The following is a 13686-nucleotide window of genomic DNA, read 5'->3' as shown; positions in this document are numbered from 1 at the left end:
ATATGGATCATCGTATTAAATGTATACAAGTTTAAGGTATGTCATTGTAAACAAGACCGAGGGGTGTCATTATAAACAAGGCTGAGGAATGTCATTGTAAACAAGTCTAAGGGATGTCATTGTAAACAAGTCTGAGGAATGTCATTGTGAACAAGTCTACGGGATGTCATTGTAAACAAGTCTATGGTATGTCATTGTAAACAAGTCTACAAGATGTTATTGTTTATAAGACTGAGGGATAGCGATGTCATTGTTAACAAGTCTAAGTGATGTCATTGTAAAAAAGTCTACGGGATGTCATTGTAAACAATTCTAAGTGATGTCATTGTTAACAAGTCTAAGGGATGTCATTGTAAATAAGTCTATGGGATGTCATTGTAAACAAGTCTGAGGGATGTCATTGTAAAGAAGTGTAAGGAATGTCATTGTTAACAAGTCTACATGATGTTTTTATAAACAAGTCTAAGGGATGTCATTGTAAACAAGTCTTAGGGATGTCATTGTAAACAAGTCTGAGGGATGTCATTGTAAATAAGTCTATTGGATGTCATTGTAAACAAATCTGAGGGATGTCATTGTATACAAGAATGATGAATTTCATTGTTTACAAGTCTACTAATGTCTTTGTTAACAAGTCTATGGGATGTCTTTGTAAACAAGTCTGAGGGATGTCATTGTACACAAGTTAGAGGAATGTCATTATATACAAGTCGGAGGGATGTCATTGTATACAATATAAAAAAGAAGATGTGGTATGATTGTCAATGAGACAACTTACCACAAGAGACCAAATGACACAGAAATTAACATCTATAGGTCACCGTACGGCCTTCAACAATGAGCAAAGCCCATACCGCACAGTCAGCTATAAAAGGCCCCGAAATGACAATGTAAAACAATTCAAACGAGAAAACTAACGGCCTAATTAAACAACAAAAAGACACAAAGTACAGATCTGAGAGTACTCGCAGTTACTGACAGCTAGTTCAAAGCCACTAACAAATAATAATAAAAAAAAATCATGCATCTAAGACTAAATTATCAAATCGTACACATCCAACATCCAATGGATTAAGTCTACTTAATGTTATTGTAAACAAGTGTAAAATATGTCATTGTAAACAAGTGTAAAATATGTCATTATAAACAAGTCTACTTGATGTCATTGTTAACAAGTCTACGGGATGTCATTGTATACACGTCAACGGGATGTCATTGTAAACAAATCTTAAGAATGTTATTGAAAACAAGTGTAATGGATGTCATTGTATACAAGTCTTAGGGATGTCTTGTATACAAGTCTTAAAGATGTCATTGTAAACAAGTCCTACAGATGTCATTGTAAACAAGTCTGTTTATATCTTAGGGGTGTCATTGTATACAAGTCTAAGGAATGGCATTGTATACAAGTCTGTGGGATACCAATGTAAATGAGTCCGAAGGATTTCACTGTAAACAAGTCTAAGGGATGTTATTGTATACAAGTGTAAGGGATGTCATTGTATACAAGTCTTAGGGATGTCTTTGTAAAAAATTCTAAAGAATGCCATTGTATACAAGTCTGTGGGATGTCATTGTAAACAAGTCTAAGGGAAAGGAATGTAATTGTATACAAGTGTAAGGGTTGTCATTGTAAACAATTGTAAGGGTTGTCATTGTAAACAAGTCTAAGGGATGCCATTGTATTCAAGTCTAAGGAATGCCTTTCCCTTTAAATTGACATGCACAAAGTCATAGAAATACCCGCCTTAAAATCTGTGACTATAGACGCGCGTTTCATCTAAATTACACTCATCCGTGGCGCTCGAATCAAAACAGTTAGGAGCCCGTTGTTAAAGGATTGTCGTTTGTTGGTGTGGTTCATACGTGTTTCTCGTTTTTTTATATAGATTAGACCGTTGGTTTTCCTGTTTGAATTGTTTTACACTAGTCTTTTCGGGGCCCTTTATAGCTTGTTGTTCGGTATGGACCAAGGCTCCGTGTTGAAAGCCGTACTTTGACCTACAATTGTTAACTTTTACACATTGTGACTTGGATGGATAGTTGTCTAATTGGCACTCATACCACATCTTATTATTTATATATAATGTCATATAATAAACGAACTGAAGAACATTGAATAACTAAAAGTTTTTCATTGATAGTATTTATTACAAAAATAATAATAAAAATGATGGGACCCATGCCCAAAGTGCCTGTGATATGACAATCACGATAATTCGTTCATGCAGGTATATTAGGCCAGTTTCCTCCATTATGTGTTCCATACGGACGACATTGGCCAACATTGGTAAAGACTTAAGATTAAAAGAATTATATTTAATCATCTGAAATGATTTTTTAAATGCTGTGAAAAACGGACGTTTTGTACAAAATGTAGCATTAAGGATATAGAACAGTACGTTAATCGACGATCTCCAGATTGTTTTAACAGAAAATTCTGCATGCAACTAAAGCATTAGGAACTGTATATGACTATGAAAAAATATATATGTATCATTTATACTATAGAAATAAAACATTATATTCTGTAGATAGAAGTACACATGTTTAGATATCGCACAAATATTGAATAATCAATGTATTGTTTACCTATGTGAACACATTTATAACCCCCTTTTGCTCACACAAGAGGAAGCTATACTTAAAAATATCATTGTACTTATTTTGGTTTCCATCCACCCTGTAATTTTTTTGCTTTCAAAATTTCAAATCGATTCAAACTAAACGGTTCCTCTTTCAGTATTTCGTCTGTCATGTCCATGAAAAAATCGCCATCAATTTGTTCCGCACAGCACATTTCAGCAAATTTATCAAGCTTTACACTTTTAAGTAGATTTTCAAGTTCAATCATTGTCATGGATCTAAGATCACTCTCTGGTTGGCTAATACGTGTTATCTCTGATCTTTTTGCAGGTTCTTTATTGTCAGTTTCCGATTCTGTATTCGCTCCTTTTTTGGCTTTGACTTGCTCTGTATCTGCGGTATTAATATCATATTTAGTCTGATTATTTCTTGATGGAATAGGAGGATCAAGGTATTTCCGTTCTGGTAATGGCGGTGTTTCCTCTCTGTCTAATCTAACATCTACATATTCTCCCGAGGAGCGGTCGGATGTGGTATCGCCATCATCGATTGGATTCAAGTATTCCTCTTGAGTAGATAATCTATCGGAAGTGTGACATTCGGAATACCGGAGTTTAGTTTGCCTTGATGGTGCGTTATAACCATCTGATAATTGTTGGTTGTTACTACATGTTCTTCCTTTATCAATCGTTAGCGTTGATGTACAGAGTTCTAAATCAGCATCTGCAAATCCTGAGTCACTAGATGACATTTTATGTGCTCCAGTTTTTCCTTTAGATATGTTCATATCTGAAAAAAATATTTTGATTGATATTATTTTTATTATTTGGGATTTCACATCAAAGAATTACGCATGTTGTATCAAAGATCAATTTTAAGTAGCCTGGAAAGCTTTTCTTTTTATATCTATTTTTTTTTGAGTTTATGAGAAAGTTTAACAAATGTTGACAAGATCAGTTTTTTCCCTATAATATATTAATATATTAAATATAAAACGATTTTAAAGTTAAAATTAAGACGTCATAAGTTAAAACAGCTATATAGTAGAAAAACTTCACATAAGATTTTACTTGCGGTGCGTTGAAGTGTTTTTGAAATTACGAATCAAAATAACAAATACAAACTATAGGATATAATATTTGCATTGTTACAATTTCGTTAAATAAAGGAATAAAAATAGGTCCACAATTATCTTGACATGATTAACATTTAAAAGACTATAGAAGAATACAATAATAGAAGGGAAGTAGAAGGTATGTTTAAAGCCATTTTTCGACCCTATAATTGAAAAACATTGCTAACGAGTAATGTTTTTTTTATGGAACCTACTGGGGAAAGACGTCAGATTTTAGAACAATTTCGGTCACTGTGATGTCATAAATATGTCGAAATTGACTTATGCAAAACTTACTCTATTGACATCATGAACATTGTTGATAAAAGACAACGTAATAAAAGGTCTCATTGCAAACTTGTCAATCGAAATCAACTAATTAAACATCGTACAAGTAATACAAGTCATGATATCTATATTTCAAAAACAATGGTACACATCGATTATTATGTAACCTCAAATACCAATGAGTATATTGCATGATATTTTCAAGTAGCAGGATACAGTTTTGTTTTTCAGCCGACTCTATGAATGTACGCGTTTAATAAAAAGTAAAATAACAAAAAATACCGAACACCAAGGAAAATTCAAAACGGAAAGTCCCTTATCAAAAGCAAAATCAAAAGATCAACCACATCAAACGAATAGAAAACCACTGTCATATTTCTGACTTGGTACAAGCATTTCGTTATGTAGAAAATGGATTAAACCTGGTTTTGTAGCTAGCCAAACCTCTCACTTGTATGACAGTCACATAGAATTCCATTATATTGACAACAATGTGTGAGCAAAACAAACAGACATAATAGGTAAAAATGTCAAAAATTGGGGAACAGCAGTCGACATTGTGTTATAATCATAACCACTATAAAACCAAATAACCATTTCAACAAAGAAGAGCAAAATGGCATATAGACACTCTATATACATAGTACATAAGCATAAATGAAAGACGAGAATACAAAAATGACCATAGCAAAATAACACAATGGCGGGATGTATAAATACACAGCCACTCCAGAATTATACACCAAAATTGGACTAAACAGTAAAGGTTAAAAATATACAAAGACAAATAAAAAGAACACTACAACACGTAATTAAGATGATAAACAACGTCAGTACCTAAAATCTATACTTCAAGACTATCATGTATTATCTGTGAAGTTGATACGGAATATTTTCCGATGAACTTTTTTTTTAGGAAAAGGACGAAACGTTCTTTGACATAAGTCTGGTTCATTAACTTTCTGCTCAGACCCTGATGACGTTTTGTAAAGTCTGAGTAGCTGCTAGCTCTTGAATACCGAATGAGTTCAGAAATATATATACCATATGAAGTGAAGTTGGTATATTGGTGCTAAGGTGGGGGAAATTTATGATTTCAAAATTAAAATCGTCTCACTTGTCATAGATTCTGGTACTGAGATGATCATTTATGTCAAATTCGAGGTATAAGTCTAAAACTGAGCTTATAATAGCTTCTTGTCATTATAGGCTGTTCTCGCGTATCGATAAACGTGAAGACCGAAAGCGAAATTTTCTTTAAATTAATTAAATAAACAGATTTTTTAATTTTTTCAAATTATTTAGTATTTTTGACAATTTAAAACCATTCACAACTTTATACCATATATTTTGATATCATAGAACAATCTATTATTTTGTATACATACAACAAACCCAGTAAAAGTTTGATTTTTAGTTATACGCCAGTTACATCATACTTCAATATAGAAATTAATGCTCCTTCAACATGAGACTGTATGACATCGAATTGTAGATATAATCCCTATGGCCATGTTATTACAGTAGACCTCAACATCGTTCCAGACCGAGAGGCTGATACCTTTTTGAAAAAAGGACCAAAATAGTTTGGAAACAGTGTCGTCAGGTCATTAAGATGCTCTTTCATCCTATTGTAAAACTTGGTGTAAATATGAAAATTCGGATAAAAAATTCTCTTGATTTAAATTTGAATAAATTTATGAATATTGTGGATATTCGAACATCACATTTTGAAAATAATTTAGAAATTAGTAAAAAAAAGTCCCTAATAAACCCATTTCTAGAATAAATAAAACTTCAGGTCCTTGCAAAGCGATTTGTGTTCGTACTAACCGACAAAGCAGCCAAAAATGGACGTAAATACTACACGGACGTTCTTAAGAATGAAATAATATTGTTTTCCACAATTAGGGCCGTATGACCGTAGAGACCCAAATAGTAAACAATCATATCATTACCACATCTCAGCTTAAGACCTCCTCTGAACATTTGAATGTCAATTCTATTTATTGGCTACCTTAACTACACAAGGCATCGGTCAAATATCCTTTCATTACGGCATCTAGTGAGAGTTCTACAACTAATTGATTCGGTTGACAGTTTTTGACACTTCAATTTCTCACAATCTAATTAAACAAAAGTATTCCTATTTAATTAAAAGGTCTTTTGAAAAATTTGATTGCAAATTTATTTTCTGCAACTCATATAAACCTTTCTTAGGTAGTGAAAAAAGGTTAATATGCTAGAAATATTTACTGGAAGTGTGATCAATTGATTAAAGCTGTAATTTTCTCCTTGACAACATCTATGTACGTTTCGGCAATAAAGTTCATCAACAGGTTGTAGGTATTTTTAAGGGTAGTTATTGTGTCCATTTAATAGCAGACTTGTTTCTGTTACCATTACCGTGATAATATTGTTTCGTTAAATAATCAAAAAATCCCTAAATAACTGCCGAAATTTACGAAAAGAAACTAACTTTTAACTAAATTTAATATAAACAGCAGCAACTGCCTTTTCTGATATTTAAAACGGGAAACTGTATGCTTAAATTTAAGACAAAGGAACGATTTATGTTTCCTGTTATTGGACGATGAGGTTCCTTTGGCTCAGTACACGGTGCTTATATATCCCAACTTTGCTATGCCCATGTCTGAAAGGACGTTATAGATTTCAATGAATATAATTTGTGTATAACTGGTAAATAATTAATTCAAGGATTTCATTACCACAGGTTACTTAAAACCATTACTAAATTATATTATAGATACAAATATTTGGTTTAGAATTCTGACTGAACATGTAAAAACGTATTAATAATGGAATATCACCTTCTTATTTTTACGGTGTTGTTGTGTTTAGAGCCCGTTAATTTAGATACGATTCATGTAAGCTTATCGATCCGTTAATTAATTTAACATTATACTAAGATCTTTACGTATTGTTTTTATCGGTACTATAATTGATTTTTATTGTCAATAATTAAAAACATAACTAAATGTGTATTGCTTTACATCCATTAACTGTTAACGTCCTACATCCTTTCGATACTAATATTTTGGCATGGAACAAAGCCATGTTTTATGCCCCACCTAAGGGCATTATGTTTTTCGGTCTGTGCGTCCGTTCGTTCGTTCGTTCGTCCGTCCGTCCGTCTGTCTGTCCCGCTTCAGGTTAAAGTTTTTGGTCAAGGTAGTTTTTGATGAAGTTGAAGTCCAATCAATTTGAAACTTAGTACACATGTTCCCCTTTGATATGATCTTTCTAATTTTAATGCCAAATTAGAGTTTTGATCCCCAATTTCACGGTCCACTGAACATAGAAAATGATAGTGCCCGCTTCAGGTTAAAGTGTTTGGTCAATGTAGTTTTTGATGAAGTTGAAGTCTAATCAACTTGAAACTTAGTACACATGTTCCCTATGATATGCTCTTTCTGATTTTAATGCTAAATTAGAGTTTTGACCCCAATTTCACGGTCCACTGAACATAGAAAATGATTGTGCGAGTGGGGCATCCGTGTACTATAGACACATTCTTGTTCTAGATAGTTTATAACGTCTTTACGCTAAAGCCATTGGATGTGTACTTATTCATTTTTTTTGTCTTAGAAACATGATTTTTCAATTAGTTATTATTGGCCTGGAACTAGCTTAAAGTAACTGTGAGTACTCTCAGATCGTTACTTTGTGTTTTTAGAGTTTTTGTTAAGTATTTTTGTGCTTTGTATCGATCTGATGAGTCAAGCCCTTTCCAATTAATTTTTAGTTGAATTTTGTCCTTGTGTTTTACTGTCACGACTTAAGGGCGTGGTTGTGCGGCCGGAAACATGAATCACCCGCCAAATTTTGAATGTTCATGTCAGGAGCCTGTACTTCAGTGGTTGTCTTTTGTCGCTGCAAAATATATTTGTGTTTCGTTTATTGTTTTGTACAGTTTGTTCTTATTGTGTGCTGTTGCACCACTATCCCAAGTAAGGGGAGGGTTTGGCACTAACACACATGTTTATCTCCGCCACATTCTGTATGTGCCTTTTGGTTTGCCAAAACCTTGCAGTGGTTTTCGTTTGTTGTATGTTTTACTTGTTTACTAAAGGTTTTGTTTATTGTTGAAGGCCGTACGGTGACCTATAGTTACTAAAATCTACGTCATTTGCTCTCTGGTGGATAGTTGTCTGATTGGCAATCATACCACATCTTCTTGTTTGATATATATATATATATATATATGACTTAAAATTGCCCTTTTACATTTTTTTCTTTTGCAAAATGGAATACGAGCCAAGGCCATACACAAGGATATATCATATTAACTTTAATATCTTTTATAAACCATTTTGTAGCAAATAGACTTGGCTCCTGTCCAAATGATATTGACATGCTTTCAAAATCATGATATTGTAGAAGATTTTGCAGTTTTACATTAAAACAAGATGTTTGAAGCCCTCAAGTAAATAAAAAGGCAAAAACGATAAAACGTAAATAGTGATGTGTGGCAGACTTACTGGTGAACATTTGAAGAATGTGATTTGATTGAAGTATCATACGTTTTGTTGTCCGAATTGTCCAAAAAGTACAATAAAACATGTTATTTCATTCAGGTTTGTATAGGTAATGATACCTGTTGTCCTACCTTAAGTTGTGTTCTCTTTGCAACATAATCTAACATTGGAAACAAAATCGGTACTTGGAAACGGACTATTCAAATGATCCAAAAGAAATGGCCTTATAAAAAACTCATAATAAATATCATGCTTATAATTTTGTGCGCCAGACGCTCGTTACGTCTTCAAAAGACTCATCAGTGACGCTCGAATGAAAAAAAAGTTTAAGCTTTGCAATTCGTGTAGTGAACCTTATATAGTGAGCCTTTCATAGCTGACTGTGTGGTATGGGCTTTGCTCATTGTTTAAGGCTGTACGGTGACCTATAGTTGTTAATATCTGTGTCATTTGGGTTCTTGTGGATCGTTGTCTGATTGGCAATCATACCACATCTCCTTGTTTGATATATATATATGACTTAAAATTGCCCTTTTACATTTTTTCTTTTGCAAAATGGAATACGAGCCAAGGCCATACACAAGGATATATCATATTAACTTTTATATCTTTTATAAACCATTTTGTAGCAAATAGACTTGGCCCCTGTCCAAATGATATTGACATGCTTTCAAAATCATGATATTGTAGAAGATTTTGCAGATTTACATTAGAACAAGATGTTTGAAGCCCTCAAGTAAATAAAAAGACAAAAACGATAAAACGTAAATAGTGATATGTGGCAGACTTACTGGTGAACATTTGAAGAATGTGATTTGATTGAAGTATCATACTTTTTGTTTTCCGAATTGTCAAAAAAAGAACAATAAAACATGTTCTTTCATTCAGGTTTGTATAGGTAATGACACCTGTTGTCCTACCTTAAGTTTTGTTCTCTTTGCAACATAATCTAACATTGGAAACAAAATTGGTATTTGGAAACGGACAATTCAAAGACCCACAAGAAATGGCCTTATGAAAAACTCATAATAAATATCATGCTTATAATTTTGTGCGCCAGACGCTCGTTACGTCTACAAAAGACTCATCAGTGACGCTCGAATGAAAAAAAAGTTTAAGCTTTGCAATTTGTGTAGTGAACCTTATATAGTGAGTCTTTTATAGCTGACTGTGTGGTATGGGCTTTGCTCATGGTTGACGACTGTACGGTGACCTATAGTTGTTAATTTCTGTGTCATTTCGTCTCTTGTGGATAGTTGTCTCATTGGCAATCATACCACATCTTCTTTTTATACTTATGTTATCAACTGTATATGAAGAAGATGTTTTCTATCAAATGTTCCCTTAAGGACCACAGCACAATATGTTTAAGACATCATGTCATACTAAATGAAAAAAACAAACAAGTCTACCCTACCAAAAAGGAGGATACTCCAGCTGTATTTATATATATAAATACATATGAAAACATTCCTTTTAAATTAATGGAAAGAATATTCGAATCTTTTAATCGTTTCGAACGAAGTTAATCCATAAAAGCTCACGTAGTGTTATTTCCATTTGTAATGAATTGTCAAGTAGTTGAAGATTAGATAAAGGTAGATTGTGTGTTATTTGATTGATGCAGGAAGTATTAACAATTTATTTGATTAATTGCAAATTAGGTCACATCTTATCTAGTAATAGTACACTTTTATATAATAACTAATAACAAAAAGAGTTCCCTTTTTATCATTTTTTCACTACTTATTCTCTATCTATTTAACTTACTTTGTGATCAACATAGGAATAGTAGGGTAAAGGATTTTTAGCAAGACTTTCAGAAAGGGGAGGGGCAGGTGCAAATCTGACAGTTCTATTGGAATATGGAGCGACTGTCAACAGATATTTTTACGAAACTAAGAACATGATTTTCAAAAAGTGGGCCGGTGAAAACAATACACGTTTATCGCATAAATTTTAAGAATAATGTTATACAATAACCAAGAAGATAACATGGATCTTATTTTAATTTACGAGCCCTTAAAATAACATGCCCGTAAAAATTGTATGTGATTTACGGTTTGGTATAATATTTCCTCAGGTGCAGACAAACTTCTAAACCAAATATTTGAATCTATGAAAAAATACGTAGATTTGTGGTAACGACTTTCAATTGATTGTATTGGCATCAACAGAACGCATGGTCGTTTGTGTTACTAACTGGATAGCAATATATGGTAATTATGTGTTATACTATTGAAAATACAAGCATTTTTAGTCTTGATAAACACATTATTCAAAGTTCTTTCAAAAATACTTAATTGATAACGTTTCGAAATAAACTTTTACAAAGAACCATTAAGTTAACATGCATCGTATATCTTAACTAGTCTTTTACACTCTAGCAATAGTTAATTCCATTTTTTTTTATAACAAAATTAAACAACAAGTTCTTAAAAAAATTGCTTTGAAACGAGAGAAAATGATGCAACAAGTAACTTATTTGAAACAGAGCTGCAATGAAAATTGAAGGTTTTTTGTGTAGTTTACAAGATACCTTCAAACGTTCAGAAGAGGTTTTATGATAATAATTAATAAGGCTATGATTGTCTTTTATTCTACACTGAGCCTACGGTCGTGAATGTAGAATAATTGATAATTTCATTCCTAAGAACTTTCGTGTGTTATTAACGTCACACCACTACCAAATTGTTGTTTGCTGTTTCGGCCGATACGAACGCAAATCGCTTCGCCCGTTCATGTGTTCTTAATGCACTTTAAAATTAGATTCTTGTTAAGTTAAATTTAGACAGCTGGATGATCGATAAATTTTTATTACAGTATTGCAAAGCACGAAGTCATAAGGTTATGCTACAAAAGATCATAGGTCTTACCTATATAATGCTGTCGTCCTGCTTTTAATCTAGATACTGGGGTAGAACACTTTCTACCAAGCACAGAAAATACCACTTGGTCACCTTGTGATTTTTCAAACAAAAATATTGTGGAAAACTTCTCTCCAATCTGACTGTTGTCTATGCGTCTTCTGATTTTCACTGCTGTTGGGTCGACTAATTCACAACACTTAACTTGGTGTCGCAGTTCAAATCCTGATAACGGAGGACCAGTTTTGAGTTCGGATGTAAACAATAGAAAATAGTTTGTTGTAACTGACTGCAAATCGAGTTCATTAGAACATAGGTACGGTAATCCTAATCTGTATAGACTTTCGTCAACTAGTCTGACTTGCCGTGGTAGAGGAAAGTTTTCTAACAACTCCCGTGGTGTGTAATGATTTGGGTCTTCAAGGCCCTGGAAGGTATATTTACATGTAGACGGTATCTGAATTTCACAGTTATTACGGTTACAAAGCACAACATTTGACGTTTTCGTGGTTATCCTAACATTGGTATAAGTCTGTTCTCCACTTTTGGCTATTGCACCTGAAGATGTTTCTATACACTGTATCGTCTTAAATTCGAGTTTCTCGCCACTGTTAACTCTGACTGTACAGTCCTCTTTATCCACTGCAAAAAAATCATTATTGCAGGAAAAAAAGCGAGGATATGCACGACACAACTCGTCAATCGTTTTATATGATTCCCCATTGCAATGAATGTCTGCAAATAATTCCTGATTTCCAGGGTTTAAATATATTTGTTCTTGTCTGTCTGTAGTTTTTGTACTGCTATGAACATTAACATTTAAGTAATCTCCATCACCAGCACAAAGTACTAGTTGTTCACATAGTAAAACACAGATTTCTGTTCCAGCAGGAACCTGTTCTCCTGTTACTGTTACTATGTTACAATCCAATATAACGTTCTGTGGACACAGTTTTCCTTGAACATCTGACAAATCCATTGCTTATGTGCACCCACAGGTCTGTTGGTGTCTCGCTCTACACATATACATATGTATATATTTATATATCTCACTTTATATATCTACATATATATTATAATTATTCGAATTCCTATTCTCTTTCTTAGTGATCTGTAAACGACGAACAAAATACATGTAGTAAGTATGTCTTAATAGACCAGGAAGAATATATATATATATATATATATATAACTGTTATCTATAAAGTAAGGTAAATCCAGTGATGTTTACAGTTGTTATGTCTTGTCTTGTATGTTGTACATTTATCACAAGATCATAAGAAAACGTATCATTTTATAACAGGTGTAGAAGAAAACAGGAAGTGATGATCTAGTTATTTTTAGCTTTTTGTTCGCCCTTTTGAATTAACACATAAAAGGCATATCGTACAAGTATATGTATACTGTATTTTCAAAAGAATGACTAATAAAGCGTTAACTATAAACAACAGTTAAGCTATTCAAAAAAGTATATACTCGTAAATGCAATAATTGATAAAGTAAAACATATTGAATTATGTTGAATTATGTTAATTTTCCTTTTCATCTCTTCAGTAAGTGACACTTGATCATGATGATGGCTTGAAAATTTCCTTTAAAGTAATGAGTAGTTTCTTGGTACTTATGATACAATCACGGAACTCGGCTTACGATATATAAAGTGGTAATTGAGAAAAGGATAGTATATAAAAACAAATTAACAAAAAATATAACATAAATACCGAACTCCAAGGTAAATTCAAAAAGGGGAAGTCCATAAAAACTGACAAAATAAAACGTTATGAACAAACATAACGAGTGGAACGCAACTGTCATATTTCTGACTTTAAGTTGGTACAGACATTTTCCGAAGAAAATGGTGGGTTAAACCTGGTTGGACCTACATTCTTTACAGTTTCTTTTATCTTAAGATTATGAGTTTTAACTATAGAATAGTTCAACTTAATTATACATTGTACATTAAAGAAATACAAACCCGTCAAGAAAAGTTTTCAGTCAAGAAACCACAAAATTTCGAAATGGGGACTAAGCCATTTTAAAACAAACAATTACAAGCTCTTTGAGAGCTTTCAAAATCGACTGTATACATACTTACATATATACTGTACAAACACGCTTCCTACATATTGAAGCAGATGAAAAGTACATACATGACAAGACAAGTACTTAGTTCATACACGCAATACAATTACATTAGTTGTAGAAATAAGAGAAAATCACTATGAGCTTAAAAGAACATGTATTTTAAAGATATATATATTGATATATATTGAATGCTGTACAGAGTAATACAAGTGAAGCACAACAGGCATGCTGCACACAACACTAGTAC

General features: G+C 32.8%; 1 protein-coding gene across 1 annotated transcript; it reads right to left on the bottom strand.

Moving 5' to 3' along the window:
- Positions 1-2130: 2130 nt before the first annotated feature.
- On the bottom strand, positions 2131-12686 carry LOC127733810 (uncharacterized). The gene is made up of 2 exons (XM_052243169.1): positions 11364-12686; positions 2131-3375 (listed from the first exon to the last, which is right to left on the bottom strand). The coding sequence occupies exons 1-2, from the start codon at positions 12331-12333 to the stop codon at positions 2663-2665; spliced, it is 1683 nt and encodes a 560-aa protein (XP_052099129.1). The 5' UTR covers positions 12334-12686; the 3' UTR covers positions 2131-2662.
- Positions 12687-13686: the final 1000 nt, after the last annotated feature.

This window comes from Mytilus californianus, unplaced genomic scaffold (genome assembly GCF_021869535.1).
Source record: "Mytilus californianus isolate M0D057914Y unplaced genomic scaffold, xbMytCali1.0.p SCAF_1, whole genome shotgun sequence".
Taxonomy (NCBI): Eukaryota; Metazoa; Mollusca; class Bivalvia; order Mytilida; family Mytilidae; genus Mytilus; species Mytilus californianus.
This window is presented reverse-complemented; position numbering and strand designations above follow the sequence as displayed.

Bases quoted from the DNA above. Each gene is read 5' to 3' on its own strand.
- LOC127733810 (XM_052243169.1), bottom strand. From the start codon at position 12,333: ATGGATTTGTCAGATGTTCAAGGAAAACTGTGTCCACAGAACGTTATA. The intron at 3,376-11,363 runs GTAAGACCTATG...TATTTTTTTCAG, and splicing joins AGGACGACAGCATTATATAG to ATATGAACATATCTAAAGGA.